The sequence below is a fragment of the Sapajus apella genome, unplaced genomic scaffold (genome assembly GCF_009761245.1).
Source record: "Sapajus apella isolate SASKATOON/1434 unplaced genomic scaffold, GSC_monkey_1.0 scaffold2, whole genome shotgun sequence".
NCBI classification, from domain to species: Eukaryota; Metazoa; Chordata; class Mammalia; order Primates; family Cebidae; genus Sapajus; species Sapajus apella.
The window spans coordinates 61899641-61922815 of record NW_022436942.1 but is presented as its reverse complement, the minus strand read 5'-3'; the positions used below and the strand labels follow the sequence as shown (position 1 = coordinate 61922815).

The window sequence follows — 23175 nt, the reverse complement described above, 5'->3', positions numbered from 1 at the left end:
TACCACTACTACACTGGATAACAATGATAATGCAGGTGACAAGGAAGAGGAGATGGCAGAAAGCAGACATGCACAGGCATTGCGAAAAGGATATCATAGGATGGATTTTCCCAGGGGTGCCACAGTAGTTAGGGTGATTCAATTACTGTACTCACAATGACGGTTTTCACACATACTGGCTGGCACCCAATAAACAGGGCTCGTTTTCTCATGAAATAGATGGTATAGATACATCTCTTTATCTCATTAGCCTGTGAAATATTAATGATTACATCAACTCCTAAGGAAGAAGTTTTCCAATCTCTGAAAGCAAGTAGGTGGGTGATGCGTTGCTGTCTCTCTGACTAGAATGTTGTGGGAAGGGAAGGTGGTGACTTGTTGGCAATGCTTCATAAGCAAGAAAACACAAAAGCACAATGTTGGCTGCTGGAATGCCAGGTGGCAAAATCCAATAACTATACTTTAAAGTAGTACTCCATGGAAAGAACTTTTCTTTAGAATATAAACTCAAGTTTGCAAGAATTGTAGAGTAAACCAGACAAAAATGTCCTTCCAGCACCGTACATCGATTAAACTGAACTTTGGTTTCTGTTGATTTATTGATCTATATTCTGCCTTGGTTCAAGAAAGGATTAAGGTGGTGTACAAAGATCATCTTATACAAGATTAAATTAAACCTCAAATGAGAACATCTGTATGGTTGTTAGAGATTAAAATTTATCATAAATATATTTAAAATTTATTATCATACATTTATTAAAAACCATTATCATGCTGTTGAAGGTGCATGAATATTTATTCTTTTTAATGTAATCAGAAATAGCTTTTACAATAAATAGCTACAAGAAATATGGATCATCTGTCTTCCCCATATCTGCCATCTGTTTCTTTGAGAAAGTTAGTTGCAACTTCAACTATAAAAGGAAATCAGGCAGGTGGAATATATCCAAGGCTGGATATGATTTTGGATACGGAATCTGTCTTCTCTGATCAGGTTTCTCACTGCTGTTTGCAACTGGCTACTGGGATATGAAAGCTGTGGAACATAAAAAATGACATTCTGGGCCGGGCACGGTGGCTCACGCCTGTAATCCCAGCACTTTGGGAGGTCGAGGCGGGCAGCTCACGAGGTCAAGAGATCGAGCCCATCCTGGCCAACATGGTGAAACACCATCTCTACTAAAAAATACAAAAATTAGCTGGGCATGGTGGCGTGCGCATGTAGTCCCAGCTACTTGGGAGGCTGAGGAAGGAGAATTGCTTGAACCTGGGAGGCGGAGGTTGCAGTGAGCCGAGATCGTGCCTCTGCACTCCAGCCTGGCGACGGAGCAAGACTCCGTCTCAAAAAAAAGACATTCTGTCCTGTCTTTTGATTCATATGAACCCATTTCTGTTTATTAAATTTTGCCTTGGTCCAAAAAAAAAATAGATGTGAGATTTTACAAAGATGCATATGACATAATGAGGTAAAATTTAATTCAAACTAAGTGAAGGAATGAGGGGAGTGCAAAACAGGTAATCATGAGGTTCATTTTAACTGGGACTCCTCGGATCTGGAAACTATTTTATCAAAACAGACAAAATACTTACTAGATGTTTAGCTCCGAATGGGCAGAGCTGCTTCGCGGAGCATGTTGTACACTTTCCCTTGGTAAAACACAGAAACAATCAATGCAATTAACTTTAGTGCAAAATGAAGCTGCTAGCATTTTCCAGAACTTGGAACTGAAGGTTTTTGAATACGGAATTTAAAATCAAGCAAGATCATCTGATCAGCCTCTTTCACGTTCTTTGAGACAAACATGTCGACTCCTTCAGGTCTTGCACATTTGTATCACATTTCTCCACAATACTCTTCCTACTCCGCTAACTCTTTAAAGTGTGACCTCATCTCATTTACATCCCAATTCTTTTAAACTTTTTAAATTAAAACCCAACTATTAAGTGAATTGGGCCAGATTCAGAAACTAACAAGTTACCATACCCAGTGCCCAGCTTCGGCGCACACTGCTCAGCTGAGAGGCTCAGCGTGGAGGTGCTCCACAGCAATAATACGTGCTATTATAAAACAAACAGCAAAAGTTCACAACCTATTCCAAACTTTTTATTGTAATAATATATGTTATTTCAAAACAAAGAGCAAAAGACAGAAACCCTGAACCTCGACCTATTCCTAAAACAGGAGGTGGCCCACATGTCTAGTTCTGAACCTGATGCCTACCAGACAGGCTAGTGTGGTTGTTCAGAGTTCCAGCTCTGGGCCAGGCTGCCTACATGTAAACCCCTTTTCTGCCACTTGCTAGTGCATGAACCTGCGTGTATTAGTTAACCTCTTTGGCTCATTTTTCCAAAATGGGGATAGCAATAGTACTACTTGGTAGGGTATTGAGAGCATTAGACAGGTGTAACACGTGTACAATGTTAAGAGCAGTGCCTGGCATATAACGAATGCCTAATTAATGCCAGTGGTTGCAATTATTGTAGAAAGGTCCTACATGGCCCCATAGACTGGCGTGAAAAGCCTCTATTATCACATTCCATAATGCACTGAAATAATTCCTTATTTTCTCTTCTAGTAGAGCAGGCGTGGCCCATAACTGCCACAGGTGCACCATAGTTCCTATCCTTTGTCTGTGCGAGGTACGGCACATTTTCCCTTTGAAGAAAGCCATGGTCCAGAATCCTGCCCGATACAGCACTCCACCTCCCCACCATCCCCCCTCCCCCCATACCTCGTAGCCTTTCCCAGACATGCAAGGTACCACCTCTCACACTAGATCACAAGCCCATTGAGGGCAGGGGTCATGTCTTATGTATCTTTGTAGAACCACAACCTGGTAGTTCTTCCTTGGATCAAAGATGCTCACTCTGGTTCATGGATTTTCTATTAAGATACCTTAATAGAAAAGCCTTATGCCTAAAAATTTATAAAAAATAAACCAATATTTTTTAGTCTCATCATTGGCCCTGGCCCATAGAACTTACTCGTACAATAGTAGTGTCATTATTATCACATCTGTTCTTCTGAATTTCCAGAACTTTTCCCAAGCCATGGATCACTCCCTTATCAGTGGCTACATTGGTGTAGTTTATTGGAGCCTCATTTACATAGATCTGTGAACAACAGGATTAAATGTCACTTTTTATGATATTTAAAGAGATATGAGGAAGATGGGAACTGGAGGCTATCAGTAAGACAATTGCCTAGGATGTATTACAATATTCACCTGGAGATATTACAATATTCACCTGCACTGGAAAGACCTCTGACCTAGGAGGGGAAGTCTGAATAGTAGTCCTGGCACTGTCTAGTTGTGTGACCTTAGGCCAATTGCTTTCCCTCTCTGAACTTTTTGTCTTTTGTATAAGGAAAAAGCTATTCTAGATAATGTCTAAGGTATCCTCCATCATACAAATTAACTGCCTTGTGTTTGTTTGAAAAATACCACCCATGATCATTATGTTAGTGCTCACTGGCAAGATGGCTCCATGGGCATGCTCAGTTGTGCTGCAGACTAGTGGTTCTGGAGGTGGTAATGCTTCCCATAACCAAAAACTGAAGAATGCAACTGTTCTTTCGGTATGCCTCCACTTCATGGTTAATGTGTAAACAACCCTCAGAAAGACTAATGATAACAAGAATAAAAAGAACTAAATAATTTTTTAAAAAAAATGGTATGTTTATATCTGTCCTTGTTTAGTGAGTCCATAAGCATCCAAGGCATGGGAATAAAGTCTGTATCTAAATGCTGCCAAGTCAAATTCGACTTGGAGTTGTAATTTGTTTTGATTTTTAGGGGAGAATACTTTAATGAGTAATCAATGAAAAATAATTGAAGCCATGGATTCATTCATTAATATAACACCTATAACTGGAAGCAAAATTGTTCTTTGAAAAATTGGGGTGGCGTGTGTGTGTGTGTTTAGCAGGGCTGATTTTGGGAGAGGGGAAAACTCAAGTTAAGATCCAATAATGGTTTAAAATTCATAAAATGAGTCATATATTATTATCCCAGAAATCATCTCTGCAGCAATATTAGAATGACCCTACTAAGTGCTTAATTTGAACTTCCACTGAATATTAAAGTCCCTTACGATTTACTTGCAGTGAAATGAGTTTCTATGTGGATGCTGGGATAAATCCGACTGAACAGAGGAGTTCCAAGGTCTGTGTACATTTGGAAAATTAATGGAAAACCTGACTTAGTCTCAAATGGTGATTGTAATAAATTTCCAGAATTCTAAGATGCAGAGCCATTTTTAAATACCAAAAACAGAAGAACATTTGACGTAGTAATACTGTTGATTTGGCATTTTAAAAAGCCTAAATTATTTCCATTCTGAGATCTATCCAGAGAATTATGGATCACATTAAAATTTTGACTTGAATGTGTCTACTCATTTAGAAAGCATTTCTCTACACTTCCATTGTCACAAGAGAAAGTAAATTAGTATCAATAAAAGCCTCTATTGTATTAATAATTCTTTCTCCAGATAAAAGAATTTCTGCACACATGGAAAAATGAACATTGCAGCTCTAAAATTGACTCGGCTAACTGCATTGGACAGTAATCCTTACATGATGAAATAAAAGATGACAGATACAGAAGCAAAAAAGTTATCTGACAATAAAATAGTTGCCAATCCTGGTAAAACAATACAGTATATTTAAAAGGGTCTCCTTCAAATTATTACACAATAGGTAGACTTATCTGTGGGAGTCTGAGAAAAATATTTGAGGTTATTCTCGAATCAATGAAAAGTGAGAAAGACTTTTCCCCCTAAGCAGATAAAAAACATTTTACATAAAAATTTACTTGTTATTCAGTAATGACACCACTGAATAAATTTTTTAAGATTACACTTTTTAGAAAGGTTCAAATATTATTGCTTATAAAGTTCTGTCATTAAGCCTTCATTTCAATATAGTGTTTAGTGTCTCTTAAATTGTTTTAATTTTTCTTGTGAGAATTTACATTAGAATTATGAGTTTTTCTTATGGAATTTTCAAACTGATCTTTTTACTTGATATTTGAAATACGTATTTTTATAATTTTATAATTGAAATATGTTAAATAGCCTCATGTATTCTTTCCTATAAATTGTAAAGACATTTAAATATTTGGGTGAGATCATGTGAGATCAACGCTGGAATACCACTGTGGTGGCTGGTTAGTCCTAGACTGCAGTCTCTGTGGTTATACAATGATAATAATGTTAATACGCTTGGCTGCTGGCTCCTATGTATGTCATGGGGCTCCTTATACCCTGGAGGCCACATCACTTCCTGGTTGGGCCTGGATAGGTTGATCTCCTAGGTTCCCTTCCATCCTGGGTACCGCTTGGGAGCCATCTGTTGTGTTTGTTGTACCAGCACTGAAGGATGCCTATGACTGGAGAGATTCAATGCCACAATTTGTTTGGCTACCCTGATCACCTGAAGGCTGGCAGCTGGGCAGGAGAGTGGGAGCTAGACAGCCTGGTTTAGGCTTTACTTTACAGTGAAACACAGACAACTGTCTTGTGTTTGTAAGGCTTCGGAAGCACTGGTGAGATTATTCCAGTATGGACGTTGATATGGTTTGGCTGTGTCCACACCCAAATCTCATCTTGAATTCCCACATGTTGTGGGAAGGACCTGGTGGGAGGTAATTTAGTCATGGGGGGAGGTCTTTCTCATGCTGCTCGTTTGATAGTGATAACTCTCCGGAGATCTGATGGTTTTCCACGGGGGGAGTTTCCTGCACAAGCTCTCTTTTTGCCTGCTGCCATCCATGTAAAATATCACTTGCACCTCCCTACCTTCCACCATGATTATGAGGCCTCCCCAGCCACGTGGGAACTGTGAGTCCGTTAAACCTCTTTTTCTTTCCAGACTTGGGTATGTCCTTATTAAAAGTGAGAAAACAGGCTAATATAGAAGTGATGAAGGATGATAGGAGCCAAGACACTCATTCCTGGGTTTTACATAAAAGAATCACACCTGGTCATTGCGGAGAAAGAAGCCGAGGAGGTAGGAGACACCCAGCATGGTCTCGCGATGCATGCCATTGTGCAGGTCATTCTTCAGGAGTTTCTCCTCCAGGACCACGTGATACCGGAGGACGTCCTTCTCCTGGATCACACACAGAATTGAAAGTCAGTCAAGAGATCAGCCTGACAGTTACCCAGATTCTTCCATGTACTGTCACTGTGGAGATTACAAAGAGGAACAAGAGCTTGTCCGAGAGGAAGTTTTGACAGAAGCATCAAGACACAATAGGGATTCAATATGAAAGTGAGTTGTGAAACAGATGGCTTCAGAGAACTTGCAAATTTTCCAGATGGAACAGTTAATAACTCATTAGAGGATTCTAAAACCCAGACTAAAGATACGACAGCTGGGGGTAGATTTTAAAGGTGATAATTCTTTGGACAGAACTGCTGAGAAGACACAGTCCCCACACCCCAGTCCACCTTTCACCTCTGGGGCACGAGAGGAGCTTCATTAGGATGCTTCAAGGACCTCAATCTGTGTCTCCTGGAGATAGGGTGGCATGTTGGATGGGGTCTGACCCAGGCAGGGACTGCTGATGAGCTGCCCTGTGGTGCACTGAGGAGGGCTGTTGCTGTGTGGGACAGATCTGCACTTGCATAGTTGGCTTGGGACAAGAATGTGGGTGTTTGCTGTGGCTCAGACATGAGGAGTATCTGAGAGAGCTGATGGCAGCCTGGATGGGCAGGCTCCCCAGGGGCAAAGCTAGGGGTGGACTCTGTGGTTTTAGGGTCCTTCCTACCCTCCTCCATCCTTCTTAACCTTCTTGACGTGTCTTCCCAAACACCAACCCTTATTTCCCCTCTACTTCAAAGCTAGTGAAACCAAAATGGAATTTAATGAGATCAGAAAGGGAAGCATTCTGTGGGGAAGGTGAGGAGAAGGCTCCTAGGTGATTGCCTCTCAGCTCCAGACCCACCTCCTATATTCTGTTTGATGATGCTGGGGCTGAGGCTGTCCCCCACATTTCTCCTTTGCAAGGGGCTCCCTATTAGGGTCTGCCAATGAGCAGTACTAGAGACAGTTGGAGGGCTGGAGGCCTCGCTCCTTCCTGTTCTCTCCCTGTTCCTATTGGCGTCACCCAGCCTCACTTCTCTTCCCTGCAGTGGCACCTGAATCTGCATGGCAGTTTCCTGTCACAAAGCCAGCTTAATCCCGCCCTCTCCACTCATAAGACACCAGCCAAACAATGCCTGCTCCTGGAGGTCTGGGTCTTGGACCCACAGAGACCTTCGCCACTCATTCAGGCTCAAAGACACCAGCACCAGCTGAAAAGTGACCCCTTCTCAGCGGTCTCTAGGTTTATACGTTTTAGTAATTCCAACCTATTCCCACTGTACTCCTAGCCTTAGGGGTCATAAGTGAATCCTGCAATTGCTATCATTGTGATATTGCTCTCTTGCTTTTTTAACCTTTCAATTATATTTATACAGCTTTATAGCCAATAAACAATTCATTCTATCAAATTCTGTTTATGTAACTGGTATGTTTTTCATCTCCTGTGGACTCTGACCGATTCAAGGACCAAGACCATTTCTGCACAAAGCTCTGTTGTGGAGCAGGGAGGGAAGAACTAATTTTAAATTCAATTCAAAGTGTTAATTATTGTAAGGAGTTGGATTCTTTATTTTTACTTAGCTGAGAGTGACTTTGTGACTTAAAGTGTATTTGCCACCAGAGTGATTACAGGACTTTTTGGGAAGGCAGAGAGGCTACAGGACTGCCTGAAGTTTCATTCTGGGGCTCAAAAAGAATATTTCTCGCTGAAGAGTTATAAGGAAATAGGGTGTGCTAGAGGGCAGGGGAAAGACAAGGCAGATGATTTCCAGTTCCATCCCAGGAGTTCAAAGTGCCGGTTACAGGAATTTACGGCATTCTGCCTTCCTTCAGAGTTTATAATCTAGTTGGAGAGCTAAGACCTGCTTCCTTGAGAGGACAGTCCATCCTACTGGGGATACATGATAAACGCTGCAAGGGCGTACACATGGTGTGACTTCAGAGGCAGGAGAGAGCACCTACGCCTCGGGTGGCCAGAGCCATCTTCCCTGAGGAGGTGGGACTGTACACGATGAGTGGGTAGGGAGAATTTGGGAGGTGGTGAGGAAGAAAAGCAGCCTTTCTTATTTCCTCATTAAATAAGAAAAATCCCCATTTTCTCAAAATTCAAACATTCTTTTTAGTCCAATAATGTGTCATTTCACTTTTCCATTAAAACTGTCCCGTCCATAGCCACATACTTAACACAGCCTCAGGTGGAGACTCTCCCACATATAATCCTCCCCTATAGCAGAGCCATTGTGTGTTTTGTGCATATCCCTGGAATTAGGCACTTGAGCTCATAGGTACAAGCATGCAGGTGTCCCAGGAAACTGGAAGAATCCTCATGACCACCCCTCCTCCCCCACTCCCTGACCTGTCCCTGGTCCCAATAGCTGAGATGTCAGCTTCAGGGACCTAGAGGGTGGATTATCTCTTTCTTTTTCCTCTTATCCCCTTCTCTATCTTCCCTGATTCCTAACATCCAGGGGCAAACAGTCAAAGTTTGTCAAAGGATTTTGTGAATTAATTCAAAAGCTTCAATTGTGCCAGTATCTGACTTAAAACTCTTCGGTGGGTCCTGTTTCTTACAGAACTAAGTCCAAATTACCCCTCCAGGTATCTAAGACTTCCATAGGCTGGCTGCAATTTATCTGATATTCAGCGGTGGCTCCAGAAGTTTTATATAGGAGGGGCCCAGGACCACTCCACCCCCAGCCCCACACGATGGGACATGTTTATAGCTGGGTATGCATGGCAAGCACACTGTTTTCATTTTCATCTTTATATTGAGTGGCTGAGATGATGATGTTAAAAAAGATGGGGGTGGTACTGAAACACCCTGAGAAGCCACCCCTGAGCCCACTCTTGTTTCCCACCACTGCTCTGGAGAAACCATGTAATTTCTTTATGTGGTTTCATGACTCTGGCTAGAACCAGAGTGATGGTTGTATAGATAGATCCTACACAGGCCAGCACCTGTGGGCTTGGGCTGCCTTTGCTCGTATTTACATACACACACCAACACTACACCCTCAATGCACCATGCCTGCATCCTTGTGTATACAGGCTCAAATGTGCAGTTCCAGGGGCATATGTGTAACATCCAGCGCCTCTGACCTGGGGGAAGTCTGTGTATGGGAGAATCTCTGCACGAGTCCATATCAAGTATATGGCTATGGGCAAGGAAGGAGGAGTGAAATGGCACACAACTAATGAATTGTAAACATTGAGTGTTTGAATTTTCACAAAATAACTTCCCTAGTTCTAGTCCTTGATACCTACTAGAGACAGGGCCTTCTTCTCCCTGATGTAATTCTCAATGGCATTGTTGTTCGGAGCAAACACTGTGTAGGCATTGGCAGCCTCAATTGCATTCGTCAGGTTATAGTGCTGTGATGGAAAGAGACAAGAGCACGTGAGGGATTCCTGTTCTTGGGTAACCTGAGCATGGCGGTCAGGCAGAGAATGTGGTACTTGCAATGATGTAGCCCCGGAAGATGGAATAGTCAGGCATCTGTTCCAGTCGGGTGAGCAGGTTTGGTAAGGAGCCCGACAGAGCTCTTTTCGGGACCAGCACCTGAAAAAAGAAACCCCAGCCCCCTGTTAGCATGTTTTGGTAGGACCTACTGCTTGTGTATACATATGAGAGTCTAATGCCATTAACTTCTTCAGGCAGTTAAATGGATTGACATTAACAACCTTTTGAAGATTACTCACAGAATAAAAATATTCCAGGATACAGTGTGACAAGGCTGGAGGAGACTTGGAGATGTTATTCAATTTCATGCCTTACCCTTAAACCTCCTTGATTAGAGAAAATTTCATCTTGCACAAAAGACTTTCAGCTTTCCCTAAGTAATCAATTTCAACTTGCATTACTCTACCTTGTCAGAGACGACCTTAGACCAAGTCTAACTGAAATGCGGCAGGTTGCCGCTAATATCTAATTCATTCTTCTTTGGTTGTTGTTCTTTTGTTTATTTTTTAGGTTCTTCATTTCTTTTCCCTGAAGTTTCAAACCTACTGCAACTGAGTAGCCCGAAACTGGCTTGTAAAACTGTTTAGCTCATGCTGTGTAATAATAGGGCATTTTTACATAAAAATTCAGATTGCTGACTTCTGTTTAAAAACATCGGTCTGGATTTCTGCAGACACACAGCAGCGGAGACTAGCAGCGGCCACTTCCATTATCGTCTCCACCACTCCCTAATGTCTTCTACCTGGGACATTCCCCTTACTCATTCTGCTATCCATCTGGACATTTGGGTTTGCAAGTCCTGCATAATTAACCTTCTGGCCAAAATCACTATTTTCACCTTTGCATTCTACCTAGAACCTTGTCAGACTGAAGAATTAAACACCGGAGTGTTTTTCTAATCCGATCGGCCTTTTTCCAACATTTATTGCATGCCTTCTATAGGCCGGGCGGTGGGTATATAAGTGTGACTGAGGCCTGGGTTCTGCCCTCAATGAGCTCACAGCATATTACAGTAGAAAGCCTAATCCAGTCTGCTGCCTGTACTTAAAAATAAAATTTTATTGGAATACAGCCATGTAGATTTGTTTACACATCTTTGCACTACAATGGCAGAGCTGAAGAGCTGTGATGGGACCATGTGACCTGCAAAGCCTAATAATTGCCATCTGGCTTTTCCCAGAAACACTGTATGAAAACATTGTGTTAGAGGAAGACAGATACATTTCTGAGTTGCTGGAACTGAAGGGGGAGGAGGGGCTTAAGGTGATAGATAATGAGATGAGATTTGGCAGATTCGAGAGCTATGAGGAGAAGGCCTGATAGAGCCTGATGGTTCTGTGTCCATGTCACATAACAGTAGGCAATGAGGAGGGCCACTGAAAATCAAGAAAAAGGCCCTCCTTTCTCTAGGAGTTTGCAATCCCAAATAGGGGTGCAACAGCATGGGGAGTGAAGTGGGCTGAGATTAGGCTACCAGCCACTCTGGCCAGGCACCTTTATGCAGGGCACAACGGCGGCCCTGACTGCGATGCCCTTGATGCCACTGGACAGACATAGAAGGAGCTCCTTAGGGAGTGCCTGCAGCCCAGAGGCTATATAGATAACCGAATCAATTAACTGTCATACCCAGAACTGCTTCATCAATCCAGTTACTTAACCATGAGGAGTCTCTGTTGTCTCGTTTGTACGTAAGAATAATACAGCACTTAGGAGATGGGTTGAGATGCCACTCTACTAATGAGGTTGTGTGCATCAAAAAAAGCAGAGTGGAGGTAACTTATTTATTTATTTGATGGAGTCTTGCACTGTCGCTTGGGCTGAAGTGCAGTAGTGTGATCTCAGCTCACTCCACCTCCTGGGTTCAAGCAATTCTCCTGCCTCAGCCTCCCAAGTAGTTGGGACTACAGATACGTGCCACCATGCCCAGCTAAGTTTTTGTATTTTTAGTAGAGACAGTGTTTTACCATGTTAGCCAGGATAGTCTCCATCTCCTGACCTCATGATCCTCCTGTCTCAGCCTCCTAAAGTTCTGGGATTACGGGCATAAACCACCGCACCCAGTATTTTTTTTTTTTTTTTTGAGATGGAGTCTCACTCTGTTGCCCAGGCTAGAGTGCAATGGCACAATCTTGGCTCACTGCAACCTCTGCCTCCCAGGTTAAAGCAATTCTCTTGCCTCAGCCTCTTGAGCAGTTGGAATTACAGGCATGCACCACAACACCCAACTAATTTTTTTGTACTTAGTAAAGATGGGGTTTCACCATGTTGGTCAGGCTGGTTTTGAACTCCTGACCTAAGGTGATCCATCATCTTTGGCCTCCCAAGTGCTGGGATTACAGGTGTGAGCCACCATTCGGCCAACTTTATGTTCTTAAAATGTTTTTTAGTACTTTGGAAAGCCAGGATTGGAAAATAAAAAGATCCTCGATAAATAACATTACTTTGCATTAGATGAAGCTATATTCCCTGTAAGTGACAAATCACTTGCACAAAATTCTTGTTTCTAAGTGCCCCTTAATGATATGGGAGAACCGCAAAATCTTTGCAACAATGAGACCAGAAATCTTACAAGCAGGCTCCTTTCCAAATAGAAACCTTTTCTGTAACTTAAAATCAGTAAGTGGCTATATAAGGGCCAAGTGAGAACAATTTTAATTAAAATACAATTTTTTTTTCTGATCTTCCACCTTACAAGAATTCCCAATGTACCCGAAATTCCAACTTGTAACTTTCATTTTAAATAAAGATCCTAACATGGTAACTGAAAATTGCAGGGTAGCTTATAACGCCATTTCTCATTGTTCTTTTTTTTCCTATGTCATACCGTTGTTAAACTGGGTATCAGAAGAAAATAAAAATGTCACAGTGCTTTTTATATTCTTTTCCACTTTTTTCCGAAGGGCCTTTCCTACCTCATTTTTCAGGGTGCAACAATGCAGATAGGAGAGTGGAAAGGTGACACAGAATCACGTGCCTCTCCTCCAGCTCTTGATTATATCCCCTTTGGTTGTATGGACTTCCCAGTGCCAGGGTGCTTAAGCTCACATGACTTTTTATTTTTTGAGACAGGGTCTCACTCTGTTGCCCAGGCTAGAGTGCAGTGGCTGGAACACAGCTCATTGTAGTCTCGACCTCCTGGGCTCAACTGATCCTCCTGCCTTAGCCTCCTGAATAGCTGAGAGCACACAGGTGCATGAATTTTTTTTTTTTTTTTTGTTAGAGACAGGATCTCACTATGTTAGCCAGACTGGTCTTGAATTCCTTGGCTCAAGCAATCCTCCTGCTTCAGTCTCCCAAAGTGCTAGAATTATAGGCGTGAGCCACAGCACTTGGCCTGAAGTGTCTTTTGAGATGTTTCCATAAACAAGAAAGATAATAGGTGTGACCACACTTGATAAAGGGCCTACTGCTGAATATGGGCTGGGTAAATGGGAACTGAGTCTCACTGAATCAATAGAGTCTGTAGATGGTTTTAAAATAAAAGTCATAAGGTACAGTACCAGTTACCTTCCACATAAGGCTAAAAAAATTGCTGTACAGGAGGATAAATAACAAAGGGAAAAGAGATGCCACATGCACAGGAGGGTAGAATCTTGTACCTTGTTGATGATGTGTATCACTCCATTTGTGGCTGCATTGTCCCCATTGACAATGGAGGCCCCTTCAATTGTGATATTCTGTAAATGCAAACCACAGTGGGAAGGTGAGTCTATAGAACACACCTTGGGGTTGAGATGATCTCTGGAATTTCTGCTTTTTGAGCAACAGTGATCTTCATACTTTCAGGCCATGAGCCACAGTAAGAAATACCTTTAACTTCTTGTCCCCCAGACACCTCCCTCTCTCTCTCTCTCTCTCTCTCTCACACACACACACACACACACACACACTCTCACACACACACACACAGAGGAAATAGTACTTTCCCCTATGTGGGAGGCACTCTGATCATCTATTCTATTGTATTCTATGCAATTTCATTTATAAAAGTGCTGTTTGAGGCTTATTAAAGTGGCCCTGTGGTTTGACCCTGGAGACAGCATTGTGGGTTGAGCTGTGTCCCCCCCACCCCCACAATTTGTATGCTGAAGTCCTAACCTCTAGTACCTCAGGTGGTGACCTTATTTACAGACAGGATCTTTACAGAGGTGATCAAGTTAAAGTGAAGTCCTTAGGGTGGACCCTAATCCAATTTGACTGGTGTCCTCACAAGCAGCAGGAATTTGCACAGAGACAGCTACACTCAGATACTGCCATGTGAACATGAAGATACCATCTTCAACCCAAGGAGAGGGGCCCAAGACAGCCCCTTTCCTCACAGCCTTAGAAGGAAGCAACTCTGCTCACACCTTGATCTTGGACTTCCAGCCTCCAGAACTGTGAGAAAATAAATGCCTGTTGTTTAAGCCTCCCAGTCTGTGGTACTTTGTTATGGTAGTGCTGGCAAACTAATACAGATGGCAATTGACTTTCCTGATCAGAATACAACTACTTTTTAAGACTATGAATTGCATAAGGAATGGGGGTAAGTAAAACCCAACCCACTCGCCCACCCAGCCACCAATCAACACTAACTGGGCTCTACTCTTTCTGGTTTCCTCTCCTCTTCTCCCCAGTTGAAATCCCTGCTAGGAACCCTGGTCTTGTCTCACCCTGAGCAACTCCCAAGTCACATCTGCAGAGGCCCTGAAGAAAACCCTCCTGGTAGGAGATAGTGATATAGGACATAGGAATGAACTCACTAAAAATATATCATTAATGGTTAGCTCCTCTAGGTCAGGGGCCTTGACTGATTTAACTCTGAATCTGTAGGGCCTGGGATATGCCTGACCAGATGGGTATTTAGTTAATGCTTGCTAAGAGAATCAATGATTTAAAACATCAATAAATTAGCATGATTGTAGGAATCACCTTACAATGTACATCAAAACATCATACTATACACTTTAAAATATACAATTTTAATTAAAAACCTGATGGAAAATAACTCCAATGTCACTAGAATTATCAGAATAAGTATTAAAAAGCCGTAAGACCACTGTTTTCTGCTTTCTAAAAGAAAATATCTGATGAGCCACATATATTTAGGTATTCCTAGGCGTAGATCTTTTTCATAGTGCTCATACCAATGAGTGGGAGGGTAGAAATGTTCTAGAGCAGTAATTCTCAAACATTTTTGACCGTGGCCCATGGTTCATGAATGTAGCAGTTCTCACTTTGCAGTGGAATCTTCATTCTCACCTTGTGCAATTCACAGAAAGAGCTCTGAACCACTGCCCGTGCAGCCAGGCAGCCAGACTCCCTCACAGAATTCTGAATCAGAGTCTTTGACACACCGCAGGAAGTGCCAGATGATAAGCGTCCCTGGAGCTGGGCTCTTCCTTGGGCATTGCCCTATCTCCAGCACCTAGATCTGTGCTGGTACACAGCAGCAGGTGCTTAATAGCGGCTGACTGACTGACTCTAACTTCATCTAAAATTTCATTTCTCTATAAAGATTCAATTCTGTAAAGACTGAATATGTATAGATTCAACTCTATAAAGATTCAATTTAATTTCTGTATAAAGATTCAGTGACTAATAACCAGGTCTTAATCAACTGTACATCAAAAGAAAAGTTGTGGAACTGCACATCTTTTACCCTTTCTGGATCAGTCTGTGGTCTGATGTGAGATTTGTGGCCAATCAGTGGGCGGAAGGCCACATTTTAGAGGATCACTGCTACAGGGTAACGTGTGTGTGTGTGTACATGTGTGTGTATGAGTGTGTGTGTGTGTGTGTGTGTGTGTGTGCGTATCGACATGTGATAATTATTGCAGCTGGGTGATGTCCACGTGAGGGATTCTGCTCTCTGTAGTTTTGCACATGTTTAGAAGTTCCCATACTATGGAAATTTAAGAAGTACAATATAAACCAAGATGTTATGTTTCAAGTAAACAGACAAATTCCAGAGCTCTCTTACCCCATCCATCTTCGCCAGGTGAAGGAAGTTGCCCGGCAAAGATGTTGCCAACATGTCAGAAGAAGACAGGGTCTGCAAATCTGCCACTCTGTATGTGCCTAGTAGTATATGGTATCTGAAACAACAGTCCACAAGGGCTATAGTTCAGTATCAATGCATGGGGCTGTAGTATCATTGAGTAGTTGAGAGAACAGGCTCTGAAGCCAGATTGCCATATTCAAAATTCAAGCTCCTGATTCAGTTATCAGCCTTGGCTTGAGTTAATTACTTAACCATGTTGTGCCTTGGTCTCCACATCTGTAAAATGGGAATCATTACAATATCTATCATAGGGTTGTTGAGAGAATTAACTGGGTTATATGTAAAGCAGCAAAACAGTGCTTGGCAGAATTGGCTGTCAGAAATCGTTGACTATTACTATCCTGGGGGCGAGAGGAAAGGGGAATCCTAGAACATGTTCAGCTCCATGAATTTGAAGGACCATGTGGTTTCCCTACATTGAACTTCAAAGACATGTTCACACAGATGCCATTCAGATACGGTGTAAAATAAAATAAGTAACACCTACTTTATTAGGGATGGAATATTGCTCTGTGACAACCAGAAGCTTTTCTCATCCTGGTCCATGTCCTCAGTAGCTTGTTGGGAAGGCACAAGGACAGTGAGGTTTGAAGTGGCTGACAGTGTGGGTTGTAGAGAAGCATTCTGAACCACAGAAAGAAAATAAAGTGACCTGCTCATGTTAGGGGACAAACAGGGCTGACTCAAATGCTTGGAAGAGATGACAATTTCCCATATGATACTGGAAAGGTCCTAGGGTCTCCTTTCCCAAACCTACCCAACCCACTGTCTGATGCCTCATTTTCCCTTGTGGGACTCATTTCTTTTAATTCAATCTATGAGTCTTATTAAAGCAAATCTGTCCAATCAGATCACACATTCAGTCATTTTAAGTCCTTTACACTTTAGTCTAAATGAAGAGCCAAGAAATAGCCTTGTTAGGCTCTTGTGGGTATGTGTACATGCAGGAAACCTTAAGCATTCTTGGACGTCTTTGGAGTAAGGATGGTGGGGAGACTGCAGGAGTAGTTTCGGCATGGAAGGAACTAGAGGGCTGAAATAAAACCTGAAGTAAATTTCATTCTTGCCTAGAGAGCCAGTTCTTGGTAGAAGCAGTGGCATGCTTAACAAACAAACAAACAAACAAACAAACAAAAAACAACCCAAAGCTCTGGTTTGCAGTATTTACTGATTTTTATGGCGTAAATACTTCCACCAGGGCTGATTTCCAGGTACCAAAATGACTGCACTGAAAGTGGAGGCAGGAAGAATGTGCACCATCAGCTCCCATGAGTGAATGTACGGGGTCCACTAGGCCAGCTTATGCCTGTGGGGTGAGACCAAGAATGACAAGTCTATGTGGAAGTCAGCATATTCAAGAGCATGCTCGGTCTCTTCTCTCCCCTGTGCTGGGATCAGGGGTTCAGAGAGGCTCCATACAGAAGCAACAGGAAGCCGTCCTGGAGTGGGTGCAGACTAGGCAAAGACTATTATTTTAGCATGTGTCTATTTTAAGGGGATAAACCACTTGTTGCAAAGGCTGGCTGGTCTGGCCACCTTGGTCCATTCAGCCACAGAGGACAGAGATTGAGTTAAGGGTGTAGGGTAGGGATTGGATTCTTTATTATTATACTTTTCAGGGGTGAGGGAAAAGCTTTTCTTGGCATATTGAGCTGAGAGCTAAGCACATACGAGTTATGTCAGATTACAGCTATAATTCCCCAAATCGAACTTGGTGAATTACAATGATGAATCATGTTAACTTACAAAAAAGATCCCTGTGATGACTGAAGCTCCCTTCTGCCCCCCACACACTGATGCTCAGAGCAAACTTCTGATCAATCATATCAGAGTCTTTAGAGGTGCGGCCTATGCAGGTATATTTTTTAAAAAATGTGTTCATGTGGTTCCACAGTGCAGCCAGGGTTGAGAAACGCTGCTCAGCACAATCACCTACCCTCCTTGCCAGCTGCATTATCAGTTTTCTATTATATACATTCCCAATCCTAAGTCCCAACGAAGGTACTCACATTTATCCACTGGTTAAATATAGCTGCTTCGGAGAGGAATGACAATTCCTTATTCATACCGTGCAAGGGAGGGAGGGAGAGATGGGAGAGAGCACAGAGAAAAAGCAATGAGAAGTGTAATCACAGTGCATTTCTGGGTCACTTGTGCTCAGCCTTCCTGGGGCTGGGCTCGTTTTCCTGGCCTGCCTCCCTGATGCTAACATGAATGGGTGCTCCAGCTAGCTGTATTTACATGTTGCCAGAACTGCACATTTCTTCCACACTGAGAGTGGCTTGATTATTCTCTAGAGAAGTAATTCCAGAAACTTCGAATGAAGCAACAACTCAAGGTTCTTCCAAATCAGAATTAGGCTGTAAGAACATGGCTACCTAGACCCTAAGTGGGGGGTCACAGAGCTCAGCAAATAGTCCCCTTTCAGAGACATTGTTGAGTAGTGGCTCAGAACAATGAAAGCAAACCATGTGGGTTTTCATGTTGGCTCTGCCATTTTCTAGTTCCTAGGCCAGTTACCTAAAGGACCTCAATTTTCTCATCTGTGAAATGGGAATAGTAAAAGCTCCAATTCACAGTTTGATATGAGAAACAGTTGTTTTTAAAGTGATTAGAGTAGAGGCTGGTATGCAGTAATTTCAGTAAGTTTTGGCCCCTATTATCTTTAATTTATCCACTCTGGAATACTGGGGTGGAGTGAAGGGAAGCTCTAAGATATAAAAGGGGATGTAAGATACAAGGGAAAAGATGGCCCTCCCTGCTCCTCTATGATTTACACTTGTTTGGGGGAAGTTCAGCCTTGAAAAGACAACCAACATTGCTGGCAGAGCAGTGACATTTAAAGGTGTTATAGAGTTTTTGTTTTTTTTTTTTAATTGTACTGTAGGTTCTGGGGTACATGTGCAGATCATGCAGGGTTGTTGCATAGGCGCATACATAACCAGGTGGTTTGCTGCCTCCATTCCCCCTTCATCTATACCCAGCATTTCTCCCCATGTTATCCCTACTCACCCTTCCCATCCCCTGCTGTCCCTCACCTAGCCCCTCTCAACTGACCTCAGTGTGTGATGCTCCCTGAGTCCACGTGTTCTCATTGTGTTTTTTTTTTTTAAGTTTCTAAACACGGAGTTACTAAAAAAGACTGGGTTCACTTCTTGGATCTGTCATTTACTGGCTATGTGCTCTTGTGCAAGTCACTTAGACTCTGAGAACTCAAGGGCCTTATCTGAAAAATGAATATGATGAAGACTTCCTCCAGGAATTATGAAAATTAAGTACATTAATGTATGTGAAAATATTTTTAAAACTACTAAATACCACAAAAATGGCAATATCAATGATCCTATGTGAATTTACATAAAGACAAAAAGTCTTAGTGCCGTCTCAATTCCATCTGGTAGTTGAGGTTATTAATAAACACATTAAAAAGTAAGTTAGTAAGAAAGTGAATAAATACAAGGGCAGAGATGCCTGAGTAATCCCTTAGAGGGGACACTTTAAGGGAGAGGAGGGCTGAGGTGCTGGTGGGAAGGCCAGAGCTGGGGAGGAGAGAGATGAATGTGGCAGGCCTGGAGCTGGGGAGGAGAGAGATGAATGTGGCAGGCCTGGAGCTGGGGAGGCAGCAGCTAAACTGGAGGGGATGGCTGTTTAGAAGAAAAACGAGTGGGCTGGGCATGGCGGCTCAGGCCTGAAATCCCAGCACTTTCAGAGACTGAGGTATGTGAATCACTTGGAGTTTGAGACCAAGCCTGGGCAACATGGTGAGACCTTGTCTCCACAAAAAATAAAAAATTAGCTGAGTGTGGTGGCACATTCTTATAGTCCCAGGGAGGATCACCTGAACCTTGGGAGGTCAAGGCTGCAGTGAGCCATGATCATGCCACTGTACTCCAGCCTGGGCAACAGAGTGAGATCCTGTTTCAAGAAAAAAAAACAGAAATAAAAACATGAGTGGAGTCTGTATGAAGATGTCTGGAGAGCCAAGCTGAGGACTTAATTTTGCTTTTCGTGGGAGGAGAGGGAAATTGTGAAAGCAGGATTTTAGGGTTTTAGGAAACAGGATTCGTGGCCAGCGCAGAGAAAATGTGATTTACATGTCATGGTTCAGGTGTCAGGAGACAGTTCCTGGCTCGGTGAGTTGAAAACACGGTGGACAGTGAGAGGGGAAGGGAGGAAGGGGCCTCCCAAGGGTGAGGCTCTTAGGTAACGCTCTTAGTGCAGGCTGTGGGTCCTGGGGATTGTTAGGTTTGTGATTTCAGCAGAGAGGAGAGGCAGAAACCCAACAGCCAGGAAGTTGAATAAAAAGTGATGAGGAAATTTGTCAATTGACTTTGTTTCTCATTTTGACAAATATTTATAACCAATGGGACCAATGTAGGAAACAAGACAGAGATAATCTCTTAAGAGTTTATGGTTGTTGACAGACAAACATCACAAGTTCTCACTCATACACAAGAGCTAAAAATGTAGATCTCATGAAGACAGAGAGGGGATTGGTGGCTACCAGAGAGCAGGAAGGGAAGGAGGGGGAGAGGATGAAAGGAAAAGAATATGTATGTATTTATTACCACTGAACTATACATATAAAAATGGTAAAGATGTGTGGATGTATATTTTACCTCAATAAATTAAAAAGTTTATGGTCAAAATAGAAAAATGTAGGAGCAATGCTGAGTTAGTGTGGCCCATGCTGTACAGGTAGAATGTTCTGCACTGGTGGTTAAGTATTTGTGCTCTGCACTTGACAGCTGTCAGAGCTATCAGCTGGATTCCTCACTCTGGAGCTAAAGGGTGATGGGCATGTTTGCTAAGCCTCTCAGTTTACCCATCTGTAAAATGGGCATAATAGTAGCATAACGCCAGAAGGTTGTTGTGAAATTTAAATGGGGTGTTGCTGTACGGTAAAAGTTTAGCAAGATGCCTGGCATATGTGCAGGCGTGCACACACACAGCAGGGGTAAGCTCAGACAGGAGAGCCTGGTGAATCTAGCAAAGGCCAGTTGGTTGCTCCTTTGGGAAGTCTGAGAATGGAAAGAGGTAGAGTATCAAGAAAGAGAAGTAAGGACTGCTTGGTGCACAGAAGCTGCCAAATAAAAGCCAGCTGCCTTCAGCCTGTGGAAAACGTGTGACCCAGAGCTTGTACGTCATCTGCGAGAAGCAGCTTGTTTCATGTAAAATCTCCTGCAGCAAAAGGTATGTCAATAGATCACTTTAAAGGCATCTTAGCCAAGAGGTTTTTTAAAAAGGGTTTTGTCTTTATTATTGTATACCTGAGTTCATTATAGATGGCTTACCACTGCTGCATCTCCATAGCACAGAAAGCCATCTCCTTCATAGCCCTCTTGACAAACACAGCTCCAGACACCAGAAGTAGTAACCTGGCAGTTTGCCTGAGAAAACCAGGATAAAAGAAATGGTTTGTTACCCTAGCAAATACGTTAGACCCAAGTTCCATCCATGAGACAACTGGCTCCATCTAGGGTAAGAACTGCAAATTTGGGGCTGAGAGATGGTATAAGTAACCCACAGACCCTTTAGTGATGCAGTGAAAGTCTCCTGTCTGCATGTTTGATACAGCTATTATTTAATCACAATGAAATTATTCTCATCCCTGCCAGATTTAGCAAGTTAAAAAAAATACAGGATGTACAGTCAAATGACAGTTTCAGATAAATGATGAGTAAGTTTGAGTATACATTTGTCCCATGCAATATTTAGGGCATACTTGTACTGAAAGATTTTTTGACACATACTTGTGTATCTGAAATTCACATTCCATTGGGTACCCTGTATCTGGCAACCCTACGTTGGTTCTTCCAAGCTTTGGAATGGAGTGAAACTTGCAACAGCTACACATTTAGAACGCCAGGGCTTGGTTGCACTTAAATCAAGCAGGAGTGTTAGAGCTCCTTCAGCTTTGTAAAATGCTCTTGAGATTCTTGGGTAACAGACACCTTGGGGGCATCTCCCTCCTCATTTTTCTTCTATGAGAATTAGTCCCCCAGGCCCCGCCCTGCGCATGTACTAGGGGTGGGCTATGGCAGCTGTGTTCATAACAACCCTACTTCTTGGCCATAATTGACTGACTCTTATGTGCATACCTGGGCCCAGTTGCGCCACTTAGATCCTTTCCTCTATGATTTTGAATTGGGATATGGGGAGCTGATAAATTAGAGGGCATCACTAACGGTGGGGGAACCATTTACCTCAAGATGAACACAGAAGCACTACAAGCTGGGGGAGAGAGACAGAGGCAGAGAGAAAGAAATGCACAGAGGGAAGTGAAATGAGAGTTTCCATCATCTCAGAGGCCTGGGGAAAGAAGCTGCCTAGATTCTGGTAATCCTGCTGTCTTCAATCCTTGGGAAGTCTAGTCGAACTTCCTGCCTCTAGATTCCCAGAGCTACCTGGGGGATACTCCCAACAAATTTCCGCATGGATTCTGTTACTTAACTCCACGCAATGTGACTAAGGCATCAGATTTCACTGGTTCCGATGTTTGGTGCTTAGCGATGTTCTTTTGAAAGCATGACCACCCCCAGCCCTGATACCTTTGCCTGATTTTTCGAAGTTGAGAAACAAGGCACCATGTACCTCTGAATGGGCATTTTCGCCAAGAGCTTAAAACTCTGTTGTGACATTCAGGGTGGAAGCCCAGTTACCTCTTAAACGATCCTTTAAACTGTTGGTTTACAGGTGCCAGATTTAGCAAATAAAAATATTGAATGACTAGTGAAATTTCAATTTTAGGTGAAAAATGAATAATTTTTAGTATAAGTTTGTCCCATGCCATATTTGGGACTTATTTGTGCTTAAAGATGATTTGTTTCTTACATGTAAATTTAACCAGGACTTCTGTATTTTACCTGGCAGTCATATGTTGGTTCTTCCAAGCTTTGGAATGAAGTGGGAGTTGCAATAACTACTCACATTCTGCTTAGAGATTCCCTTTTAGGGGTAAGAGATTTTGTTCATTACTAGACCAGACAGGAAATAATCTTTTTTTCTCAAGCATTTTTTTTTAAAAGTAATGAAAACCAAAGTTAAATAACTCACCAATGGATGACATGTCCCGGTTTGTTCCAAGCATGAAGCTATTGGTTCACAGTCAATCCCATTTCCTCGAAATCCTTTCTTGCACTCACACTCATTCTATAATTTTAAGAACAGTCAAGGGAATTACTGAAAGCAAGCACCTTCCATGTCTTGCCCATACAAGGCACTGAGAAATATACTATGGAAACTGAAGCTGTCTGGTTTTCCCAGAGAACAGCATTAATGTCTTTTGCTTGATACACTTCAGATTCTAGAGTTATTAGTCTCCAGATTCTACATTACATTTTCCCATCTGACAGTTTATTGGTACTCTCTTCCTGAATTCTTTACTCCAGAGAGACCTATGCAGAGAGTCTCAGAGAGGATTTGGGCCCTAAAAAGCATCACATTGGGTGGCTCTCCTACCTAAATGAGAAAGGTTAAGCAAGCTACGTACGGGGTGTCTACTTGGTGGAGATGCATGCATGAGGCCATTGCTAGCCTGTAAGGCACTGTGTTCAATTTAGAAACATTTGGCTCCAGCAC

The 23175-nt window shown here is 42.5% G+C and overlaps 1 protein-coding gene across 2 annotated transcripts in view; it reads right to left on the bottom strand.

Moving 5' to 3' along the window:
- STAB2 (stabilin 2) overlaps positions 1–23175 on the bottom strand; it is a 169441-nt gene that overhangs the window by 62699 nt on the left and 83567 nt on the right. For both annotated transcript variants that reach the window (XR_004275576.1, XM_032299531.1), the window contains exons 26-37: positions 22651–22746; positions 20889–20984; positions 17604–17651; positions 16082–16218; positions 15514–15628; positions 13151–13228; positions 9552–9650; positions 9356–9463; positions 5984–6115; positions 2986–3114; positions 1591–1647; positions 156–251 (exon numbers count right to left, since the gene is read on the bottom strand). Coding sequence is in view for 1 of the 2 variants with exons in the window: in XM_032299531.1 (XP_032155422.1) it covers positions 156–251; positions 1591–1647; positions 2986–3114; positions 5984–6115; positions 9356–9463; positions 9552–9650; positions 13151–13228; positions 15514–15628; positions 16082–16218; positions 17604–17651; positions 20889–20984; positions 22651–22746 (1191 nt within the window). In the remaining variant the exon portion in view is untranslated. The remainder of the gene's footprint in view (positions 1–155; positions 252–1590; positions 1648–2985; positions 3115–5983; positions 6116–9355; positions 9464–9551; positions 9651–13150; positions 13229–15513; positions 15629–16081; positions 16219–17603; positions 17652–20888; positions 20985–22650; positions 22747–23175) is intronic.